At 38.6% G+C, this 24500-nt stretch overlaps 3 protein-coding genes across 7 annotated transcripts in view; 2 read left to right on the plus strand and 1 right to left on the minus strand.

Annotated features, from left to right (window-relative positions):
- RPL11 (ribosomal protein L11) overlaps positions 1-24500 on the plus strand; it is a 189572-nt gene that overhangs the window by 152886 nt on the left and 12186 nt on the right. The gene's annotated exons all lie outside the window — the stretch shown is intronic.
- Positions 1893-4959, plus strand: PNRC2 (proline rich nuclear receptor coactivator 2). Its single transcript, XM_054571721.1, has 3 exons — positions 1893-2095; positions 3020-3225; positions 3465-4959. The coding sequence occupies exon 3, from the start codon at positions 3483-3485 to the stop codon at positions 3900-3902; it is 420 nt and encodes a 139-aa protein (XP_054427696.1). The 5' UTR covers positions 1893-2095; positions 3020-3225; positions 3465-3482; the 3' UTR covers positions 3903-4959.
- On the minus strand, positions 6162-19710 carry SRSF10 (serine and arginine rich splicing factor 10). Of its 5 annotated transcripts, XM_054571724.1 has the most exons (7): positions 19538-19710; positions 17998-18102; positions 14029-14132; positions 12645-12807; positions 12366-12419; positions 12130-12231; positions 6162-8872 (listed from the first exon to the last, which is right to left on the minus strand). In XM_054571724.1, the coding sequence occupies exons 1-7, from the start codon at positions 19600-19602 to the stop codon at positions 8812-8814; spliced, it is 654 nt and encodes a 217-aa protein (XP_054427699.1). In that variant the 5' UTR covers positions 19603-19710; the 3' UTR covers positions 6162-8811. The 5 variants fall into 5 exon arrangements, with proteins under 5 accessions (XP_054427699.1, XP_054427701.1, XP_054427700.1 ...); XM_054571726.1 differs by lacking the exon at positions 12130-12231 and having other exon boundaries at positions 12366-12416; XM_054571725.1 differs by lacking the exon at positions 12130-12231.

Below are 24500 nucleotides of genomic sequence, written 5' to 3' on the forward strand. Positions count from 1 at the left end.
ACATAGAGCCTGAGCTCTGGAGTCTTAGTGGTGGCTCTCAGCTCTAAAACTTTGGAGCCTCAGATTCTTCATCTGTACAGTGGAGGTGAAAATAGCACCCGCCCCCTAAGTTGAGAAAAGTAAATGAAATGACATAAGCAACAACAGTTTAGCACAAAGAGAGGGAAGGCAAAGTATTCAATACACTGTGTGAGTGTTTACAAGTATCCAATACATTACCTGTGTGTTTATACGGGTAAGATTTGGAGGATGATTGGGTTCTGGAATACAGTAGGGGCTGCTGAAGTGTTTTTTTAAAAAAGTGACAATCAGATCTATGGAGGGTAGAGAGAAAGAAGGGGTGGGAGTGGGATGAATTTGAAAGACATTTGGATGATTAAAAAAAAATTAGAAAAATAATGTGCTCAGACTGAAACCAGACTGTTCATTTACAAACCATTGTATTAAAGGACATATGGTAAGGGTCTTTTCTAAAGTCAGTTTTGACCCGTTAAATACAGCCTGGCTATATTCTGGCCAGATATCTAAGCCAGCTTTTTGAATTTAAAGAAATAAATCACACATTTAGTAACCTGGCAGTTACTTACCACGTGTAGTGCATCTTATTTGACTATAATAGCACCAGAAAGTCCCGCGCTCAAAATGTAAGTCTTCTTCTAAATTAATTTGATTAACAAATTCCTGTTTTAAAAATGTAGTCACTACCGTAGTTTTCTTAAGGAAACTTAAGGCCCACGGCTAGAAGAACATAGCGGTGCGGGATGATGGCAGCAAAAAACTGAAGATTAAAAAACGAATTATGTGGAACTTCCAAAAAGTATATATAAATTCAGTAACAAAAACGTTAATATATTCATAGAAATTGGCGTTCTCTTTTAAAACACTCTGCATTGCTAATGCACTTACTACACAGAAGTTGCCCTTTTCCTCTGCCCTGCACCTCTTTGGCATGCTCAACTGAACTCTATCTTTGCACTTGCACTTGGGCAGGAAGGGGAATAAAGGAGCCCCCATTTTCCAGCAAACTCTTTTTATGCACTTATCACGTGCAAGACACTGTGCTAAGACAAATAAAGCCAATCTTGTCTCTCAAGGGTGTGTGTGGGGTGGCTGGGCAGGTGCAATCACAATTAGTCACCATGCACTATGAGGAAGGGCTCTAATTTAAGTCAGGGACTAGTGGGGACAGAGAGGTGATTGGTTTGGTCCGCGCCGGTGCTGGAAAAGCACTCACAGCGGAGACAACTTGTAAAGAATTTCGAGCCTGGGGAGGGGAGGACAGGAGGAACCGCGAGCTTCGGGAGCTGCCAAGATGTTTCCACGCGGAGGAACAGAATTGGGGGAGTGTCAGGAGCAAAGGAGCAGGGGGCCAGGCCGCGGAAAGCAATGGTTGAAAAACCTTCCAACTGTAAAACACTGACCGCACGGTTCAGTCACCTGAACTTGGGAGGCAAACGGTCCCTTTAGTCATTCCCTTCCGGGAGGAAAACCACCCGGGCCCTAAGGGGCCACGGGCCCGCAGCAAGAGAGCTAGGTTGGAGGTGCTGCCCCGTCGGGCGATTCCTGTCCCTTTCCAGGGACCAAGCGCGCGCCGGGAAATCGGGATCCTTGGGTCAGGGCGTCGGCGTGGCAACCCCCGGGAGTCGCTAGGTCTGAGTGCAGAGGCCACCGCGGCCAGAGGTGCCGGGAACAGCTGAGCGGGCACCTCCACGGGTCCAGGGTCAGTCGGGAACCCGCAGCAGTTGTTCCCGACATGCTTCTCTAGGGAAAGATTTCAAACCCTCGGCCACAACCACCTCCCTCCGCCTCCTCGGCCGCCCCAGCAACAGGCGGCGGCCCAGGTTTCATTGGCCGAGCCCCACGTCGGCGCGATTTGATTGGCCGCCGTGCCTCCCGGCCCCGGTCTTGTGCTCACCCCTGCCTCCATTTTGTCGGTAGAGGCAGGAGGAGGAAGTAGACCGGACGCCGAGGTGGTCAGCAGCTAAGTCGTCGGTGCTTGTGGGCTTTGTTCGTTCCGTGCCTCGTCTCTCCCTGGAAGGGGAGGGGGCTTCGTTGCTGAGCAGGAGCCGCCGCCGCAGTCCCGAGCTTGAAGTCGGTGAGTGTCGGCGGCGCCGCGGGCACGGCCATGTTGGCGGCCGTGCTCCCCCATTGTTGGGGGAAGGAGACGAGATCAGGAACCCGGCGGGGAGCAGGCAGCCGGGAGGACCGGGTGGGTTCCCGGGCCGGGCTCGAGACAGAGGGAGCAGCTCGGAAGCCCCGTTGGAAGAAGCGAACTTCCTGGGGTCGCTCGCGCTGTGAACGACTCAAGTTCCGGAAACTCGTAGGGCTGTTAATATAGGCTGGACGGCCCCATTACCCTTTAGAAAAGAGGAGGGCTAATTGTTAACTTCGTTTCTTGGAGTAGCAAGTGAAAATGGGATCTTGAATGTTAAATATTCACTGTAGGAAGACATTTTTATATACGTAAGATGGGAACCGCCTTAGCTTGTTAGGTGTGTGAACACTTATTTTAAAACGGGGAATTGAGCATGTTCATAATGTAAGAAAACACTGCGCGATGTAAACATGTTGGGGAAACAGGCTTTGTGAAAACGGATGTGTGGGAAGATTGGAAAGTTCTCTTGGAACTTTAAAGACATGATCTCTTTAGAAAACGAATTTTAAGCCAATTTCTTGTTAAGGCTGTGAAGGCTAATGCTTCCTTATATTGACTTGTGGTCGCAAAAACCGTCTAAGAACCTGAAAAGTCCGTAGGGAAAGGGTACGAACTACTTGTTGCAGGGACTTGGAAACACCGCTCCCGTCCCAAAATTTCCTGAGCACGAGTTTCTGGATCTCAAGGCCGAGAGTTCTTAAATGATGACAGGTTTAAAAAAAAAAAAAAAAAAAAAGACACCTTCAGATTTTCGGTCCTTTAGCTCAAGGAGTAGTCACTCTTTATTTCTGTAGTAAATATAAACGGGCACTTTTTCTCTTGGGTGTTTGACTTGAATTAATGAAGTAATCTTTTCATTTCCAGCTAGGACTTCTCTCAAACTTGTGTGCTGAGGAGACTCAGATGTTGGCCTCAGCTCTTAGGCTGAACTCAGCAGATTGGCCCATGAAAACTTCTGTTTTGAGACAAAGGAAAGGCTCTGTCAGAAAGCAACATCTATTATCCTGGTCTTGGCAACAAGGAAGAGGACAGGTAGTGGAAATCCTGCAATCTGAAAAGCAGACTGAAAGGTATAAAAAAATTCACGCTGTAATGAGGCAAACATTTTATGGTGCATTCCTCCTAAATGGGTTGTTATTTTTAAATAGAGGACTCTAAAGAGGTAATCAAAATTGCATGTAATGAAGTGTGAACATAGAAATTAAAGTAGCTGAATATACATTTTTGAGTCTTAAGATTTCTGGAGTTGCAGTAAAGTTTTGGAATTTTTAAATTGGCATTTTACTCAATATTTTGTTTCCACTCACAGGTGACAAAGAAGCTGAAGATGGGTGGTGGAGAGAGGTATAACATTCCAGCCCCTCAATCTAGAAATGTTAATAAGAACCCACAGCAACTTAATAGACAGAAGACCAAGGATCAGAATTCCCAGATGAAGATGGTTCATAAGAAAAAAGAAAGAGGACATACATACAACGCATCAGCAGCTGCATGGCAGGCCATGCAAAATGGGGGGAAGAACAAGAATTTTCCAAGTAATCAAAATTGGAACTCTAGCTTATCAAGTCCCAGTTTACTTTTTAAGTCTCAAACGAATCAGAACTATGCTGGAGCCAAATTTAGTGAACCACCGTCCCCAAGTGTTCTTCCTAAACCACCAAGCCATTGGGTTCCTGTTTCTTTTAATCCTTCTGATAAGGAAATAATGACATTTCAACTCAAAACATTACTTAAAGTACAGGTATAGAAGGAAGATAAAGTACTAATGTTTAGTAATATTTAAGGGTAGTTCTCAATTGTCTCATACCAAGTTCACTAGTGTATTAGTCTCTGTAAAACTGCTGACTGATAAAGAAAATGCAATTAGACTTCATCTGGTTTTGTGTTGTGTGCACTGTGGTATGTAATGGTAGTATCAGTGCCACTTAAAATAACTAAATTACCAATAGCTGTACTTTATATCAAGCGTTCTCAATTGAGTAACTCTTAGGTGAAACCAAGTTTGTATTTGGGAAGTGGTAAAGGAATCAACTTTCTCTCTTGCTTTTTGGGTAAAATACTGATTGAAGACTATCACTCAAGTCAGATTGACTTGCTGTAAGCTAGTGAATCTGATTTTAAGCATCTAGTTAAGACAGCAATTGAGAACTAGTTGAATATTGAAAGTGTCCTAAAAACACCTAAACCAGTAATATGCCAACAGTCTGATGCACTGCCAAAAGAAAATGTGAATTTCCCTTCCAGAATAGTTGCAGTTTAGTAAACTGAATGGTGGTGAATGTAGAAGGGGCACTAGGAGCAATTTAGAATGAAACAGTTCTCCAGTGGTCCTGTTTCTCATGCAGTGGGTAGGTGACTGAAAAGATGTGCCAAAACCATTTTTTATAAACTATTTGGTGGTCAGAGTGGCTTTCATAATGCATTTTTGTATTACAGCACTGCACAAACTATTTTAACAGTGATCTTGCCTCAAACCATCCCTGCAAAGCTTGCTTAAAGTAGGGAGCTACATAATGTGAAAGTGTGAGTACCTAGGAAAGAGCCATGTAAATATATGTAATAAACTTGTAGCATATGTAAAGTTTTGGCATTTATCCTACAAAAATAAGAGTATTTTAGTATGAATTTGTTGAATGTAAGACCATGGACTCTTTTTACACCTATGGCCTAATTTTAAAGGTCCAAAATAATTTGTTTTTAAAGTTTGCCCTTGTGCTAAGTGCCAGTGTATGTATGTTAAAATTGATCTGGTTGTAAACTATATTTCAAAATAAATACTAGTGTAGTAAGTTTTATATAACAAATGGTTTTAAAGCTGCTAAAACACTTCCTATTTTTAAGAGATGTGAAATGCAGTATGGGACTACTTTAATTTTTATTCCTTAAGCCCAAAGATTAAACTATTAAAGGGTCCATCCAACCTTTAAAATTCATATTGGCTTTGAACAATTTTTGTAACCTATGATACATAATTTGATGCCTTTTGTTGGTTTTTTTTTTTTGGTCACCAGTAAGTACAACCAGGGGACCATGTATTCAAAAGATGTGATTGCTTGCATAATACCTTGATAAAGTTTTACCTACCTTTATAAATGCTAAGTATAACATTAACCCAATAAAAATTAAAAATGTGGGGATCAATTAAAAATTTGATTGTAAGTGCCCTGTTTTCTAATCTGGCAGCTTTTTCAGTATTTTGAAGCAGGATGGCCAAGTTGTATTTCTCCAAATTCAGGTGAGGTAATGTTGCCCAACTCAAATAATTACATCCTAAGACAAATTTATATAGTACTTAATGTGCATATTATTAATTTGAAGCATGAAATTAAAATAAAACATTTTCTCCCCAGTGACTTGTTTATTTTATAAAAAATTGCCAACTGCCTAATTCTTATTCTGAATTACAGTAAAACTTGGTTTTAAGAGGCAACCAATTTGCTGATACGCTGGGATTAATGCAACAGCTACACAAGAAAGTAATTAGATGTACTCCCTCCAATCAAGACTTAACAGTAAGGGCTATAGAATAAAAACTTTTAAATTCATTTGCTATCAAGTGAGTAAAGCAGGGTTTAATCGTATCTTTCTCTTTCCTACATTCTAAAATTAGGCTTATAGAAAAAAAATTGGCACAAAAGAATTCCTCAAATTAACAAGAACCTTTTTATTTGTTAGTAAGTTCTACCCTAGCAGGGCAAGGGTATTTATTTTTCTCATACAAAGTAGGAAATAACTGGTTTGAAGGTAATTAACAGAGTGTTTTCCATGTTACATCCCCAGTGCCATTTCTATGAAAAATGCCAACGATTGCCAAGGTTTTTCCTGTACATTAGAATTTCACTACATTGAACAATTCTTAGCCCAGGCTTCTGTCTATACGTTCTGAATGGTAATTCAGAGGATTGAGGGTGGAAGGACAGTTTTTACCTCAATTTTTTAATAGCTAAAAGTAACCCAAATAAAAGGTCAATGATAGTATTTCATACCTTAGATAATAAAAGTTGTAATTAACCTACAGGTGACATAATTCCCAAATCATTGCACTTGGAGGAACCCTTCCTCCTGGGCTTATGGCAGCCATAGTATGAGCCCTCAGTGTTAAGGTTTAAATTTGTCCTTTTTGGTGGCAGTGTTATAGTATCATGGAATTGGAGTCTATAACCTATCTTAGGTTCTGGTAAGTTCTCTTCCCAAAAGCAAGTACAAAGTGGAAAGAAACAAGGGTTTTTGGTGGGTTTTCTAGATTGCGTTCTCATGCACAATTTGTAAAACAATAGACACTTTAAAACCTCACACAAAGTGAAAGCCTACCTATCCAATCACAAATCTGTAAGGCAGAACTAAACCTTGAAGAAAAAACCCCAAGATTTTTGGCTCCTAGTGCATTTTTATTTTGCTGTCCAGTATTTTTTTTTTTCCTTTTTGGTAGAATACAGCATTCTACAAAAAACTAGACACAAAGGCCTTTTAACAAACTACTCTGTCAATGATCAATGACATGAATTTACAAGCCTTGCTTTTATTCCAAACAAAAAAAATCCCATCTTTAATATAAGGCTCAAACAACTGTTAGGAATACAAAAACGTAACATGCTAACATTAACAATATTGGAGGAGGGGGCACATGATAAAAACCCAAGATAATCTTTCCAAAGCAACTAGCTGTCTTGTAGACGTCAATAATTGAAGACAAATAGGTTGCTTTTATATACTGTACTTCATTTATCCATGAGAACAGTTTACTCCTGGGACTCCTAAAGGCTTTGATAGACCTGGTAGCATGCCATTAGATTACTCCTCAGCTACCCCTCTGCTGTCTCAAGTCAGAGCTTCCCCATTTCAAAATATCAGGATTTTGTAAATTGGAGTATGACCAAAATGTAATACAATACTGAAATTTGGAAAACCAGCCTGCAGAGTGTTGTCACAACTGAGATCTTGGGCTACATTTAATCTTTTTCATCCAGAAAAGCTACAAAAAAACTTTTTCATTAAGCCTTCTTATAAACGTATTAAATCTTCCCTCTAAGTGAACTCGATTCCATTATATTAAGTTCATTATAAAAAATTTCCCATTTAACTAAAAAATAGGGCAAAACAGTGACAAAGATGAACCAAATGAAAAAATCATGGGACTCTAGTATCTGGTATCTGCCACTTATTTACTGTGTAATCTTCTAAGTTTGAACAAGGGTAAAAATAACCTCCATTTTATATCTCGTGTAGTCTGTATTTTCAAAATCTTTACAAATTAGAAGTTTAAACACTTCTATATTAGACGAGTAACTTTATGTGAAGTTTAAATGTGGCAAAAATAAGACAAAAATATGAGTGATGGAATCAATATATATAGGCAAATATTCTTCAATATCCTAATAAGGAACTAAGGAATGCAAAACATTTCATGATACTATAAAAGTTATTTATTCACTATACACAGAACATGTCCCCTATAAAATGTACATGTCAATCACTAAAAAGTATAACTTGGTGAACATTTTCTCAATTACAGAACATACTAAATCAGTTGGGATAACAGCTCTCTGTCTGCCTCAAAATAATCTAATTATAGCACCCAGTGTTCTTCATATCTAATGCAAAATGAAATACTTTCAGGGGATTGTTTCCTAATGTGTTTGAGGAGGCAGAGTTAACAATTTAATATAATTCTAGTATATTACAGTCACTGCACAATAAATCAGTTTATTACAGATTAAACATTTTTTCATTATTTGTATTAATGGGATGCAAACAGAAATAAATACCAGATACTTTTAAATGGCAGGTAACCACAAAAATTACTTATCTTTGATAGTATATTGGGTTTATAATTACATTGGATATGAATGGTGTAAAATATTGTCACAAACAATACACCCCAAACAAAACAATGAGGCCATACTTTAATGTTATTCACTAGATTGTGCTCAGTAGACATTTATTGAGTAAGTGAATTTTTAATCTTATTTCCCCCCAATTACCCAGTACAATTTTTGCTCACAGTAAGGGCTCAGTAAATGTTTGCTGAATATACTGACTAGGAAAGAGGTGAGAAGAGATGGAACCTCTTAGCTGGATGTCAAGTATTATAACTAGAATTTACCTGGGAACGAGTGTTTAAGGAAGATGTAAACTGCACATGGCATACAGGTAAATAAACTCAGATACCAACAAAGCAAACCATTAAGCAGAAAACAGTGGCACTGGAATAAACAAAGGCAAGATTTGCCAATAGCAAAAATGTAACTGACTTTAAGAGATAACCAAGAAAAAGTTTATACTGGACCATACCTTTTCTCACCCAATTCAGTTTGAGACAGACCAATAGAGGCACTGTTAAGAGACTATGGCTGTCTTCCTCGATATTCAGACATCCTAGTTTCCAGTAATTATGGACCTGTTATCCATGAATCAATATAAACCTATTCAAATTTAGGGATTAGTTTCCACAAGTACAAAGCTGAATTTCCTTTTATTTGTCCTAAAATGTTTACTTTCATACTTGAAGGGACTTCAATTATTCCATGTAGTTTCAGTAACATTCTTTTATCTTTTCAGACCAGAGTCAAAATATTCACACAGTATTCATACTGCAGCACCTTCCACCCACCCTTTGGTCGCTTGAACTGCCCTTCTTTGGTTCTTTTTCCGCTTTCTCAGATCTTTCTTGAAGTGTAGTAAGCAGAACTGTACTGGGTATTCCAGCTGCAGTTTGGTCTTAAATAAAAGAAGGATGTTTGTCAGTTTGGTTTTCTTTATTCTTCTCTGTGGTATACAGGATTTTGTTAGTTGAACTGGATGTAGCAGCTTACTGGGCCAAATTTTCAAGAGAATAATAGCACAATAGTTCCTGGGTCTTTTCCCTGGGTTGTAACTTAACAGCTCATACTCTTATGTAGCACCTTTCCTTTCTCACTGAAGCATTATCTGTCATTTTTCTTGCTTAACTGGTTTTAAAAAAAAAGTATGTAAAAAGAGAGGTGAAGCGTCAGCCTTCACTTCAGACTTGATGTTCTATTCTAATATATTGAGCACAGTGCCAGACACACAGTAGGTTCTCACTAATTGTGGAACTCAAGTATGTAACACCTAATTAAAGCATTTTGTGAGGATCCTCACTGGTATCAGTAGGATCCTAACTATCATGGGCTCAACTTTAATATAGTCCTTTTGAAGCTGTGCTAGGTATGTCACTTTAGAAATAACAGTCAAGTGTAAAAATAAGTGACACAAGTAAAATGAAAGAAAAAAAGAAAGAAAAAAAGGCCTTTTAATTCTTTAGAGACTGAGAACAATCTTCTCAATCTACTTCTCTCAAATTGTATCCATTTAAAAAAAAAATTACTAAATGACCAGGCCTGGGCTCAAATTCTAGACCTGACTTTTGTAGACTCTTCTTTGTGACTCAATTTCCTTATCTGTGATATAGGGAAAATAAAAGTATCTTTCTCACAGGATTTTGAAGAATAAATGAGCTAACACATAAAGCTTTTAGAATGGTGTCTGGCACATCCTAAGTACTATCAGCTGTAATTGTTGTCATTGTATAGTAGCTAAAATTCAAACCACAAAACACCTAAACCAGCTCCCCAAAATTAACTGCTCAGCACACTGAATGCAAAAGAATTTAAATCAGGCCATAAACATAAGGCCCAACATGTCTTGTTTAGGATGGGGAAGAGCAGAATTATCGGCCTATCCAATAATGAAAATATAAACTTATAATTAGCTGACCCAAATTTCATTTTAATACGTATTTTAACACTACCAATAACCCCTAAGTAATTGAACCCAAGGGGCTTTCACATTACACAAGGAATTTTTAAGTACCATGTAAAAGATGTACCTCACTGGCAAGCTCTTTCATTTCCAAAGAGTTAGTTGTGCCTAGTGCAACACCGATTAAAACTATTCCTAGATCTACAAAGGTTTGTTTCTATTGTTATTTTAGAATCTCATTAAAAACTATAATAATTCCAGTTAATCATTATTTCCTTCATTTTGTTTTTATTATAGCATGTTTGCTTAATTTACAGCAAGCAGAAAATAAGCTGGGTCTTATTTTGATCCAAACATTGATGTTTTAAAGGTTGTACACAATATTAGTTAAAAAGAACATATAAAAATACCTTTTTAGAAGCTTCTATAAGAAAGAAAATACAAAGTTTAACCCCACAACTTTCCTCTTTGCTAGAACTGCAAACTACTGCTACAGTTTTAAATAGACTTTTTGTTGTTTAAACTATACATCCAGGAAAATCTAAAAAATTAAAAGAAACGTGCATATAAATGATTGCATAGCAGAACATGAACATTAACTGCAAAACAGTAAAGAAATGAAAGTTAGAAATACTATCAAATATACAAAGGTTCTAGAATCAATCCTTTAAACACATTCCACGAACAGTCTTTAGAAACCATCTTTTGTTCTTTACAGGCAAGGCCTAGATTAAACCAAAACTGGAAAGAAGAAAAAAAAAAAAGCACTCCTCTAAAAGGAGCGACTTTCCCACAATATTTCTTACTGATAACCTGGCAAGCAAGCAATGTAAAAATTTTAAAAGATGCTAGCTTTTATTCTGAAATGAGACTGGACACATCAAGCAACTTTTATTGTCCCCAAAATGATCTCCCAGAGAAATCCTAGAAATTATATTTGGTTAAGGGAATTATTTTCTGTTTTAGTCAGGTACTACACTGATAATCAAAACTCAAAGAGGTGACTTGTACTTAAAAGTCAGTTCTTTTTCTGAAATTATTTAAAATTTCATGGCACCACAGAATCACCTAGGATGGGAGTGTCGTCTTTCAACTTGCCTCACATTCAATAAACTGAGGTGTGAAGAACAAGCCTCCTTCATTAAGAGGTAGGCAAATTTTGATACAAATGCACATACATTGAGTGCTATAAGCATCAAAATTCAGTTCTTTTACACTATGCATACACACAAACTTACTCTGAAACAATTTACTTGCTTTTAACAGCAGCCAAGAAAACTAAGCTATTATGGTTAATAATGTTCCTACAAGTTTAGAGTAACTACATAAGAGCATTCTTTTCACCTCAAAATTATTTGTCATCAATGACCTGCTCAAATTTTAAGATGAGTTTTTCTGATGTTTGTTATGTTCAAATCTTCATAGAAACCAGAAAAAAAAAAAGCAGTGAAGGCTCCATGTTTCAGTCAAAAACTCAATCTCCCTGGAAATGCTACTTAATCCAGTTGGCATCATTCCCTATGACAGTGGGGTTAACAAAAGAACTATTCCACACTGTGTCATAAATTAACTATTATCACGGGCCTAGACATCTTGACAAGACAAAAAGGTCCACCCTGAACCTAAATGTATCTGATCACTCAAGTGTACTGTGGCTACAACTTCAGTTTTGTATCATTCTATCTTATTAGCAAGCTACATTTCTAGGTTAACAGGTCTACCAAATATGGATATGAAAGTTTATTTTTAATAAGACAATGTTGCAAATTATGGTCAACCAACATCTTTTCACCAATACTTCAAGCATAAAAAATGAGAATCTTTACAAAAATATACAGAGACACCACAAATTGGTAGCTGCCCATAACATTAAACAAACTGGACTCTTAAGAGTGGCTTCTCAACAGCATATCATTTTAATTATAACCATTGCCTGGTACAGGGAAAACTGACAAGTGTTTTGTAAGCATCATTGCAACATTGTACTCCTGATAATTTAAGTAAACCAAACTATGAGTAAATGAATGATACATGCCTAAAAATATCATGGTTTATACTATCAGTGGCCACTGGACTTGGGACTAGTCCAAGACCTTGATCTAGATTTTGACCTAGACCTAGACTGTGATCTTGACTGAGATTTGGATCTAGGTGGTTCTTTTTTCCTTGATTCCTTTTCATATCTTGAGCCAGACTTATAATGTGTTTTGGAATCTGTTTTAGAGGTGCCTCTAGTTTTGGTGTGAGATGCAGACCTAGAACGTGATTTAGCCTTCATTTCTTTCTTGGGCTGGGACTTGGACCGTGATCTTGAATTGGATTTAGATCTTGAAAAAGATCGATTTCGGTGTTTGAATCTTTCAAAACAGAGGAGAGATACAATTAGAGTAAAAATTAGATTCTATATTAATCAAATTTATTATTTTTAGAGCAAAAGTTCACTCTGAAATTGAAAAATATATTAAGTCTCTTTCAAAACAAAGTTATTTACCTATCATTGTCGGAATGGCTTCTGCTACGCCGTGGTCTTCCAGTCGGTCTACTGCTAAAAAGTATATCAGAAAAAGCAAACAATGACAAATGTCTATTTACAGTCTTTTCAAATTTCTAATTTAAAAAGTGAACCATAAAACTTTTAAAATAAAACACTAAAATATTTTTAGTCTTAATGAAGCATACAATTTATATAAGTAGAAGTTTACAAAAAGATAAAAAAGAAAGCTAACAAACATAAATCTTTCTTGACAGATCACTGTGCTACATCACTTACTTTCTAGGGCTATAAGATCTTCTATAGTTGTAATCAAAGGACCGACTTCTTGATCTCCTTCTTTCGTAACTTCGGCTTCTAGAACGTCTATACCTGTCGTAATCATCATAGCGTGAAGAACTGTACACATTCCTCCCTTCCTTGGCTTTCATCTGATTTGGAGCTATGAAATACATAGAACAAAAATATTTAGAAACATTAATAATGTAGTATGTGAGCCTTCAAATTATAGGAAAAATTCTTGTGTCCCCTTTACCTTATATCCCTGATCTGTGCCTCAGTTAACTGTGAATATTAATCTTGAAAACTGTTTATTTTCAAAGAAGTCTATCAGAAAACTGTTTTGTGTTAAACATGATACTCTCAAATTTCTCCCCAACTATCCCCCCCGCCCCGTCCCCGGCAAAGACCTCTCACCATCTGGCTCACTGTCCAAAAATATACTATGACTCTGGCATTAGGAAAATATACCATTAATGTATTTTTCTAAAATTTAAAGTTAAAATATGAGTGACTTCAACCAGGTGCTATTTGGAGTCATCCCACCATGATTTCCATTCACTAAGAATACAATTAAGGACAAAACACTGGTGACCTATGCACAATGTGTGTCAAAATGTAGTAATACGGTTATATAATTTTGAGAGATTACAACAACAACAAAAAAAATGAGAGCTAACACTACTGAAAGCCTCAGACACACCCACATTCCTAGACAGTCCTTAATTCTTATGTTATCTCATCCAATTCTAAGAAGCAGGTACTTCATGTATGTATGTATATATAAATAACATAGTATATACCCGGGAATCCATCATCCAGCCTAAGACCTAGAGATTACCAACAGCGTATGTCTACCCAAGCATTCCTCCTCTCTACAGCAGCTATTTTAATCACTATCCTTTAGTATCTTGTCCAAGATAACATAATGGTTGAATCAAATTCAAACCCAGGTCTAATTTGGCTTCAAAATCTGTACTCCTGCCTCATTAGTACAGTTAAAATCTAGTATAAGCCTGCATACTAAGAACCATTAATATAACATCTAGGTTTAATCTATATAAGCTTTTCCCAGTCTAATTCATAGCCATGCACCCACATAATTACCCAATTAAACTTTGAAGATCTTTATGAGGAAGAAAAATGGCTCAAGACCCAAAATTTTATTTCTTTCAATTCCACTCCCAGTATACTAAACATGCCATAGCTGATAGCATCAACACACTTAAGAGTCCAAACATATTTCAGGCATTCTGCTCTTCATATTACCCTATGTCTAGCCCAAAACTTTGTAATACATCTAAAAATATGATGAAATAAAGCATAAGATACTTTATCTTCTCAAATGATGTATTACACATACATTAGGCATCAGGGTACTTACTCTTCCGATCCCCCTGTGCAAACTGTATTTCAATCTGGCGACCACAAATCCATTTTCTGTCCAAATTATGTAAAGCATCTTCAGCATCACGAACATCTTCAAATGTGCTAAATGTTAAGGGGCTTGAGAAGTTTTGTAAACTTTGATAATGAATGAAAGTTCAACTGGTAAATCTTAAACAAGTCACAATAATATTAAGCTCTCAATATTATTCTTGAAAAATCTACCAGACCCCACTGACTAACTGGCTGCTTCAGCTATAAACACTGTACACTTCTGAATTCCCAAGGCATACATTTGAAAACACATGTGAATTCATATTGTAAAAGTTGTTACTGAAATAAAATGTTATAGCCAAACTACCAAGTAATCCTATCAAAAAATTTTCCTGGGTTCTAAGAATTACCTTTACAAAACAAGACAGGAAGAAAAACAGGGGTCAATTCTATATTAAAACAAAAATTTCTTCAAATAAAACCGAAACTGTTTATCTTATTTTTATTTCAACTGAAGTAAAAGAAAATGCCAATAGTTCTTGTGTGAGCAAGCAGAATATACAAGAGATGAAAGCATTACCTCAAATTTTGCTATTTTTCTCAGACATATCTAACACTATTATTTAATGTGGTTGTCTTCCTTATACCACACAAGGAAGACTGGTAACTAAGCCACTTGTGGATATCAAGAAAGAATCAAGCAATACTCAAAACATTACTGTGCCAAAAGTATATTACAGTCATGCACAGACTAAAAGCATGCTATTATTTAATGTAGTTTGTCTTCCTTATACCACACAGAGAAGACTGGTAACTAAGCCACTTGTGGATATCAAGACAGAATCAAGCAATAGTCAAAACATCACTGTGCCAAAAGTGTGTTACAGCCATGCACAGAATATAAAAGCATGCTCTCAAGAAGTAACAGACCATTTCTAAAGATTCCTGGACTGGAAAGTCCTAACAACAATGATACTAAAAACAGTGCTCAGCAAAGAAGTGAATTTTGGGATTGCCTTTAACCTGAGAATTTCAAGATAGTATCTATGAGCATAAAGCAGGACCTCTTGGTCCCTTGTTCGATTTCAGAGGCTAGGTTGCCTTGTTCTCCCTACTCAATGTCAGCAACAAAACCATGCAAACTCTTGGCTTTACAAAGTTATTCTGTCCAAATTCAGCTCCTTTCCTAAAACCACCATCCTAATAGAAGCCAAGCACATATTCTGAGCAGTGCTTGATATAAAAGCTTTGGAAAGGGAACTAGGTTAGGTTTAGGTATGTACTGTGACTAGTAGGACTTGCCAATTTCTCTCTCTCTTAAATTTCCAAGAGTTCTTTATAACTGATTAAAAACCACCCCACCCTACAGGTATGGCTGAGTTGGTTTGTGGGCACTGTCCCACAAAGCAAAAGGTCACCAGTTTGATTGTTGTGGTACATGACTGGGTTGTAGATTTGGTTCCTGGCAGGGGTGCATACAAGAGGCAACCGACTGATGTTCTCTATCACACCAATATTTTTCTACCTCTCCCCCCCACCAAAAAAATAAAATAATCTTAAAAAAAAACCCCACCCCTGAGGTGACATACTCCCCCCTCCCTTCAAGACTGATACTAATATTCTTTTAGTTCAGAGACTAAAAGGCTGACCTCACTAGATTTCCTATCTTTTTTGTTCTGAAAGAAATTAAAGACCACAGCAGGTTCCCAGCTCTTTCCTGAGGATATTATATGTAGGTTAATGCAGAGATTTTCCCAAGTCCTAAATCATAAGCCTTTCAATATGAAAAGACAAAGCCTGACTGGGAGTTTAATACTGTAGCAGATCAGACCTCAAGGTCAATGCAGTTGGGCTCTAAAATAATTAAAATAAATTCACTTAATGGGTACACTCGTTACTTCAAGAGACAGAACGTAATAATCTTTTAAAGGATTCTGATCAAGAGGTGTAAAAATTAAGGAGAGCAAATCATCCTCTTTGGCTACCGTCAAAAACAGAAGCCTGTGTTGGATGAACAATGGCAAGGTTCTACTCTACCTGTTGAGAGAAGGCAAATGGCCACAACAGGGGCAGCCAAATACCACTCTGATGCCATGTATGGAGAAATTTGTATTCAAGTTCATTTGTTGTTTTTTTAACAAAACTATTTTAAGACCATAGAAATACCGTATTTGTATTAAAAAATACATAATTTTCCTTTAGATGACAACTCTTTTCTGGCTCAATTATCACATATTCTTGAGTCATACTACTGCTGATCCTGGTTCACAGGCCACCCCCAAACCAGGTGAACACTGTAAGCCAGAATGCACTGCTAAAACAAAACAAAAAAAAAACCAAAACCAAACCAAACCTAAGCCAGGTACAGCTCTTATCCTCTTTGTAACACAGCTTTGCAACAAATTCCCACAACTGTCCTTCATCACTGGCCCTGTGGGAGTAGCAGCTTTCAGCATTTAAGTCTCACTAGGACTCAAGAGACCCAATGAACTTAAGCAGTAAGAAACTTCCCTAGTCTGAAGTCCACAGCCTAAACTTGTCGTCACAGGGAGATGATCTCAGTGAAGGAAATAATGTCACCAGGGAACCATTTCCAGTAGGTATCCATACTAGGGATAAGGCCTTCTCCAATCCATTCAGGACCAACTGATTATATGTGGTAAAGCAATGCAGGGCCAGCAGGCGTCACAGACCTGAGTTCCAGAAGTTAGGAGTATGTGTGTGCCCTGTAGGAGCCACTTTAAAATCTACATATCAACAGGTAATTTCTCTAGCAGATCTGACCCTACAAGACAACCAGAGCTGTTTTTAAGTAGCCCCCAGTGCATGCATCTGTTTCCCCTTTAGGCACGACTCTGTGGAATTGGACTGACCACAGAACTTGTGCTACTCTAAAGAGCACTGTCTGCTACCTTATGGCATCTGACCACCTGGTCCAGAACAGAAATATGCTGAATTAAAGCTTAACAACATTACATCCTAGTACACTTTAACTTCAGAAGCTAAGAAAAGTGCATTTATTCAAGACTACAATCACATCAAAGGCCCACATAAATCAAATTACAGGTTTTGTCACTAGACCAAACCAGAATTTTGAAAATTAACTGCTTACAAAACATTAAAAAAAAAAAAAAAAAAAAAAAAGGAAAATAGTTATTCTGTAGGATACATCAGGTATGACTCCTTTAATCTTGGCCATCATTCAACTTCATCTTGACCTTTAACTCTTTAAGTGCTTGTCAGAAGGACTTGTCATGAGATGCTTGGCCAAATATGACAGATGGCTTTATCTTTAACTTTGAAAAACAACCTTTTCCCCCTTTTGTAGATAAAGCGAGGCTTTGTCTCCCATTAGGCTTGTCCTTCTTCCAGCTTTTCTTTATTTTTTCTTTTCCCAAACTCTCCCTTCTCTTCAAGCCTGATCCTTAAGAGGTCTTTGGCTTGTCTACTTGCCTTAAGTGTTGAACTCTACTCTAAAGGTTCTTTCATGCTTTCTTTCTGGGGTCGCCATAACTGTACAGCTTTACAATCTCTGAGGTAACAACAGAGGACAGCAAATTAGGGGACAATATTGAAGAGTTTACCTCATCGTTATACAATTTGTTTTGATCATGTGATTCAAATTAACAAACAAGAATACCAAACTTTAACTGCTAAGCACAAGAACATATTAACTTTTAATTTGATTTTACATCAAAGGTGATAGAAACCAGAGTGTATTCAAATTTAAATCACATATAATCATTGACTTGAGTTTCAGCAGCACAAATGGGAATTTAAATATCTTACTATTTTTGGATTAACTTTAAGAACTAGAGCAATGTGTGAGTTAGAATTAATTTTCAAAACTTTGAAGACATAAGACATTTATTAAAGGACAAAAATAAACTACTTTTTAGATGTTACCTCTTACATAAACTTGAATTTCAAACTTCAACACCCCTCACTAATCAGCCATCTGAAGAAAGGATATTGAACATAAGCAAATCCTCTTGGCCGGCGAGTGTAGAAATCAAGTGGAACATACACATCAACTATAGGACCATAACGACCAAATTCACGTCGTAAATCTTCGGACCTAAAACATGATAAAAAGACCTCAAATTTTTATGTTCACTCCCTAAGAAAGAGTTTCTTTGTAAGAAATAGGTATCTTTTGTATTACCTCAGTTAATGAAAAGGACTGTTCTGTGTGTCCCCGGATGACCAGAAACAGACCACCTTTCTAAATCTGAATGTTAAGAGCCAATTTTAAGAACATACAAAAAAGGACAACTATACTTTTTTGATAAAGGAAGGCTAAGACTCAAAATTTTGGAAGATAAAAATGGAGTTTATAATAAAATCCATTATTGTTTTACATTAACAGGAAAACAAACATTTAAGGATACTTGGTCACTACTTTTGTTATCCACATCCTTCATTTTTCACAAAAGGTGTATTAGTGTTAGGTTGTATGTAGGTATTGATAGTTTTTCTTTTACAGTTTCAAGTCAACTCCAGACCTCTGAAAAAATGCCAAGCACTTATCTTTAACTCTCAAATTTTAAAGACAGGTTAAACATTTGGTAGGTAATGTCACAAAGACATGTAACTCCTTAAAAATGTCAAATGATATACAGGGAAAAAATTTCTAGACTCTAGAATAATCACTACTACTTACTTTCCTACTTAAAATCAGAACAGGAAAATGTAAATTACACAAGGCTACCAAAAATATTTGGGGGAGTAGGGTGATTATTTGTGAAATACAAGGTCTCACTTTGTGATAAGATCTCTTTCAAAAAATTCTGACTGTAACTCTAAGCAATTAAGGGAACTGTGAGAACAAAGGCAGGTTCTGGATTAATCCAATTTAGTAATCAACGTCCTCAGGGCAGAGGCTTCTTAAACTCCCCTTGTCAAAGGGTGACCAGTATTTCCGGGAAATAGGAAGAACTAGTTCAGACCGCTTTACTGAAAATATTTAATGTTCCAAATCTCAATATTCCCTTTCTCCAGACATCTCCATTTTAAAAACCAAATGTACCACCATCATCACAACAAAAAGGTAGCAAATGCTTCGCGACACTCCCCTCCCCCGATCCCGTTATTTCGTTGGAAAATTTTAATTAAAAAAAAAAAATTCCTGGGCCGAGGGGGCGTGCACCCCAACGAACGTGAACTTCATTTATCATCAACGGGAAGCGGGTGTTTGCCGAAGCAGGGGTTTGGACGCGCGGAGGGAAAACCAGGAGAAAGGAGCTCCGAACTGCGAAGGGGGAGGGGGACAAAAACCCCGCCACGCGGCCCGCGCAGTCCGCGGCGGCGGCCTGGGAGGACCAGGGGCGCCGCCCTCGCTCCCACGCGGCGGTTGAGCCGGCGGTACGGCCTTCTTCAGGCCCGAAAGCCAGCGCGGGACCCGCCATCTTCGCCCCTTTCCTCCTCCGTCCCCTCACGCCGCCTCCTCAAGGGTCGTCTGCGAGCGCCTGCGGCCTCCCTGCGTAGACCCTAAGTACCTTCCCTGTACATACCTGGTATCGTCGGCCACGTTCCTTACGAATAGAGACGTGTTGGGGGGTCGCAGGTAACGGGACATGACTGCAGCCTGAGTCTCCACAGGGGCACTAACGGGCTCAGCAAACCGTCCACGGCTCCAGCGGCGGCTCCTCGGACACACACAGCCAGAGGGCTCCGCTACGGCAACCGCCTCTTCTCGCGAGACTTCACTCCCGCCTCCACCTCCCCACCCCCTACCTGGGAGCAGCGCCGGGACTGGCAGCTATTCTTTCCCGCGAGATCCTTCGGCGTGCGCCTGCGCATGCGGACGGCTGTGGTACGTGCCGCAGCCTGGGTCTCATTCATTGGCTTCTCTCACTGCCGCCGCCTCAGCCCGCGGCTCGCTCTTTCTTTCTTTAATGCCTTATTTTCCCGCCCTTTTCTGCCTTGCACCGTTTTTTACCCCCATCCTCCCCGCCAAGTCAGGAAGCAGGTATTTTAACCCCCACGCCAGACTTTACAGTAATTATTAACTGGACGGATTTTTAAACATTTTAATTTAGAGAAACTGCCATACGATTTCGTGTGTGGTACAGGTTATGCCCTGGTTTTTATTAGACCGCTGACCAGCTAGAGAAGAATTTACAGCTATTGAGTGGAAAACGGAGTGTGTGTCCTTGCAGAGAGATGGGCCTGTCTCTCCAGTGCTTTCTGCACACACCGAGCGAGCGCACGTCCTGAGGGCCTTTACCCAGGCTGCCCCTCGCCCAGACCCTTCACGGCCATTTCCCCGACTATCCACGCTGTTTCCTCCTGATTTTAAGCATTCTCAACCTTTTGGTTGGGACGCAAACCTCCATCTTAGTCTCTAGTCATCTACAGTGTTTTCTCTGCTGCTCATGGTTTTCTGTATTGCAGTGGTTCTCCAAGTTTTTTATTTCAGAACTTACTTAGAAAGGGTTTACACAACTCCTACAAAATATAGAAGACCACAAAGAACTTTGCTTATGTGGGTTATAATTATTAATATTTACTGAACTAGATTTTAAAATGATGAAAATTTGACACAACATACGGCAGACATTGCACTACTCTTCAACACTTACCATGTAACCTCTGGAAAACTCCACTCTATCTTTGTTAGAGAAAAGGGCAAATAATGTAGCATAGTGTTGACCGAGGAGACCACCTTTAAGGGGTCCTGGAACCCCTCCCAGGTCCCACGTAGGGAACCATTCCCAGCTCTATTAGATTCAACTTTTGGAGATGACGGACACCTTTTCAGAATGCCTCTGGCATGTAGCACATTGCCAAGCAGATAGCAGAGACAGAAGTCCTGTCTAATTAAATGAGCTTTTATTTTTTTATTTTTTAAAAAAGATTCTATTTATTTATTTTTAGAGAGAGGGGAAGGAAGGGAGAAAGAGAGGGAAACATCAATGTGTAGTTGCCTCTCCTGCGGCACCCACGGGGGACCTCGCCTGCAACCCAGGCATGTGCCCTGACTGGGAATGGATCCAGTGACCCTTTGATTCGCAGGCTGGCACTCAATCCACTGAGCCACACCAGCCAGGGCTGAGCTTTTTTTCCTGAAAGCATTATTTTTGTATTAATCAACATCCAAAGCAATTAAGTGATTTGACATGTGTGCTGTGCTTTATAGCAGAGCTGTTGTTTTTCTTTTTAAAAAATTTTTATTTTTTATTTTTTTAGAGAGAGAGAGAGAGAGAAAGATCAATTTGTTGTTCCCCTTATTTTGTATTCATTGGTTGATTCTCATACGTGCCCTGGCCAGAGATCGGACCTGCAACCTCGGCATTAGGACGATGCTCCAACCAACTGAACTACCCAGCCAGGGCCCAGAGTTATTGTTTTTTTTTTGTTTGTTTACATTTATATTTTCCAAGAAGCTTGGATGACACAATTTATTAAAACAGTTATTGATTCTCTATTATGTATCAGGCATTGTGCTAGATGCTGGAAATTCAGTGATGAAAAAACATGGAGCTATGTTTCCATAAAAAGTAAGCAAGTAAACCACGAAAATAATTGCAGATTTGTAATATGAGACAGTAATATCATAGGTTTGAGTTTAAAAAAGATTAAAAAAAAACAAACCAAACAACCCAGAGGTTTGAATAGTATTAACATCAGAAGGAATATATTTGCCAAGAAGGACTCCTAGTGATTAACTGGGCTCAAATTCATAGAGTCTAGCAACCATTGCTGACAGGGTCTCACACATGTTTCCTATCATGGAAAAGTCACAGACTATGCTGCCAAGCCTTGTACACTGGACCTGCTCTCCGAACAGACCTTTATAAAGGAGTGTCTGGAATTTCTTCAATCAATAGGATGAGACTTGCCCTATCCAATCAGACTTCTGCAACTATTTCCTCATTTGCATGTTTACTGACCAATCCATAACCACCAGTTTCCTAATATATAAAATGTAAAGAATAATAGTAACCTCGCTCACAGGTTTTATGTGAGGATTAAATGGGTTAATACGTGTGACTAAAATAAAAAAATAAATACATTAATTAATAGATAAAACCATGAGGGAAATGGCCTCTAAAGCTGCAACATTCTACTATTTCTTAAATTGTTTCTCTTATTCTTTGGTGAGAATAGTGGTTGGTATTTTACTGCTCAATAAGTATTAGCTATTGTAATCAAGATTATTATTATTTCAGGTTTTTGTTACAACAACCCAATTTATAATTGATACATTATATTTATTAAATATATTTATTTTTATTATATTTATTAAAATTATATCTATTAAAACTGTTAATGGTCAGGAAAGATCTTTTTAAAATATATTTTGTTGATTACACTATTACAGTTGTCCCAATTTTTCCTTCTTTGCCTCCCTCCGCCTCATACCCCCATTCCCTCCAACAATTTCCCCCTTTAGTTCCTGTCCATGGGTCATGCATATAAGTTCTTTGGATATTTCCTTTCCTATACTGTTCTTAACTTCCTCTTGTCTATTTTGTACCTACCATTTTTCACTTCTTAATCTTTGCACCTTTCCCTCATTCTCTCCCTTGCCTCTTCCAGCTGGTAACCCTCCAAATGATCTCTGTATCTATGATTCTGTTTCTGTTCTGCTTGTTTGCTTAGTTTGTTTTTTAGATTCAGTTGTTGATAGTTGAGAATTTATTGCCACTTAATGTTCATAGTTTTGATTTTCTTTTTCCTATATAATTCCTTTTAACATTTCATATAATAATAGCTTGATGATGATGAACTCCTTCAATTTTACTTTGTCTGGGAAGCACTTTATCTGCCCTTCAATTCTAAATGATAGTTTTGCTGGATAGAGTAATCTAGGTTGTAGGTCCTTGCTTTTCATCACCTTGAATTTTTCTTGCCAGTCCCTCCTTGCCTACAAAATTTTTTTTTTGAGAAATCAGCTGACAGTTTTATGGGAACTCCTTTGTAGGTAACTGCTTTTCTCCTACTGCTTTTAAGATTCTCTTGTTATTTTAACCTTTGACATTTTAAGTATGATGTGTCTTGGTGTGGTCCTCTTTGGGTCCATCTTGTTTGGGACTCTCTGTGCTTCCTGGACTTGTATGCCTATTTCTTTCAGCAAATTAAGGAATTTTCTTTTATTATTTTTTCAAATAAGTTATCAATATCTTGCTCTTCCTCTTCTTCTGGAACCCCTGTAATTTGGATGTTGGTACATTTGAAGATGTCCCAGAGGCTCCTTAGCCTATTCTCATTTTTCGGAATTCTTTTTTTTTCTTGTTATTCTGATTGAATGATTTTTCTTCCTTGTGTTCCAAATCATTGATTTGATTCTCAGCTTCATTCCCTCCACTGTTGGTTCCCTGCAGGTTTTCTTTTACTTCACTTAATGTAACCTTCATTTCTGCCTGTTCTTTTTTTTTTATGCTGTTGAAGAACCCAGTGAGTTCCTTGAGCATCCTAATAACCAGTGTTTTGAACTCTGCATCTGATAGATTGCTTATCTCCATTTTATTTCGTTCTTTTTCTGGAGTTTTGTTCTGTTCTTTCATTTGGGCCGTATTTCTTTGTCTCCTCATTTTGGCAACCGCCCTGTGTTTGTTTCTGTGTATTAGGTAGAGCTGCTTTGACTCCCTGTCTTAGTAGCATGGCCTGTTGTAGAAAAGTGCACCTGTAAGTTGTATGGGGCAGAACCTTCGGTAATTGCCGGGGCCGGGGCGGGGGGCTTGGGTGGGGTGGGAAACCCTTGTCACCGCTCTGAGGCTCTCTGTGGGGGAGGGCTCAAAGAGGGGACAATGGTACTGCCTGGCCTTTGGAGTATTACCCAGGAGGAAGCTGCCTCCCAGCACCTGCCCCAATGCCAGCCACCTCAGTATCTCCCTGTATGCCACTGGTACCCTTCCAGCTGTTGCCCCAGTGCTGAATACCAGAGGAAGTGTGCCTGCGCATGTCCCAAGTGCCCTTAGGGCTCTTTCAGAGGAGTCTCCCCAAAATCCAGCAGTCTCTTCCACCCCGCTGCCACTGGTTTTTACAGCCAGAAGTATGGGGGCTTATCTTCCTACCGCTGGAAACCTGGGCTGAGTGGTTGGTCTGGGGCTGGGGTCTCTTGCTCCAAAGGTATCCCTCCCACTTTTTATCCATCACACGTGGATGTGGGACTGACTGTTCTTCATTTCCTCGCCTCTCTGTGCCTCTCCTTGCCACTCCACCGCACCTCTCCATACCTTCGCACCTCTCTGCTCCTCTCCATGCCTCTCTGTGTATCTCTGCTTCTCCACCCCTTTTACCCATCTGGACAAATGTGGCTTCTTTAAATCCTTGATTGTCAGACTTCCATACAGCTTGATTTTCTAACATTCCTGGGTGATGTTAATTGTTTTGTTGTCTAGTTGTAATTTTTGCCATAGTCGTGCAAGGAGGCGAGGTATGTTTACCTATGCCTCCATCTTGACCGGCACGAAAGATACTCTTGATTAAATGTTTGGTGGGAAAAATACATTATAAAACTGAATATAC

Source organism: Pteronotus mesoamericanus, unplaced genomic scaffold (assembly GCF_021234165.1).
Source record: "Pteronotus mesoamericanus isolate MK-2021 breed Mesoamerican mustached bat unplaced genomic scaffold, CSHL_Meso_final contig_221, whole genome shotgun sequence".
NCBI classification, from domain to species: Eukaryota; Metazoa; Chordata; class Mammalia; order Chiroptera; family Mormoopidae; genus Pteronotus; species Pteronotus mesoamericanus.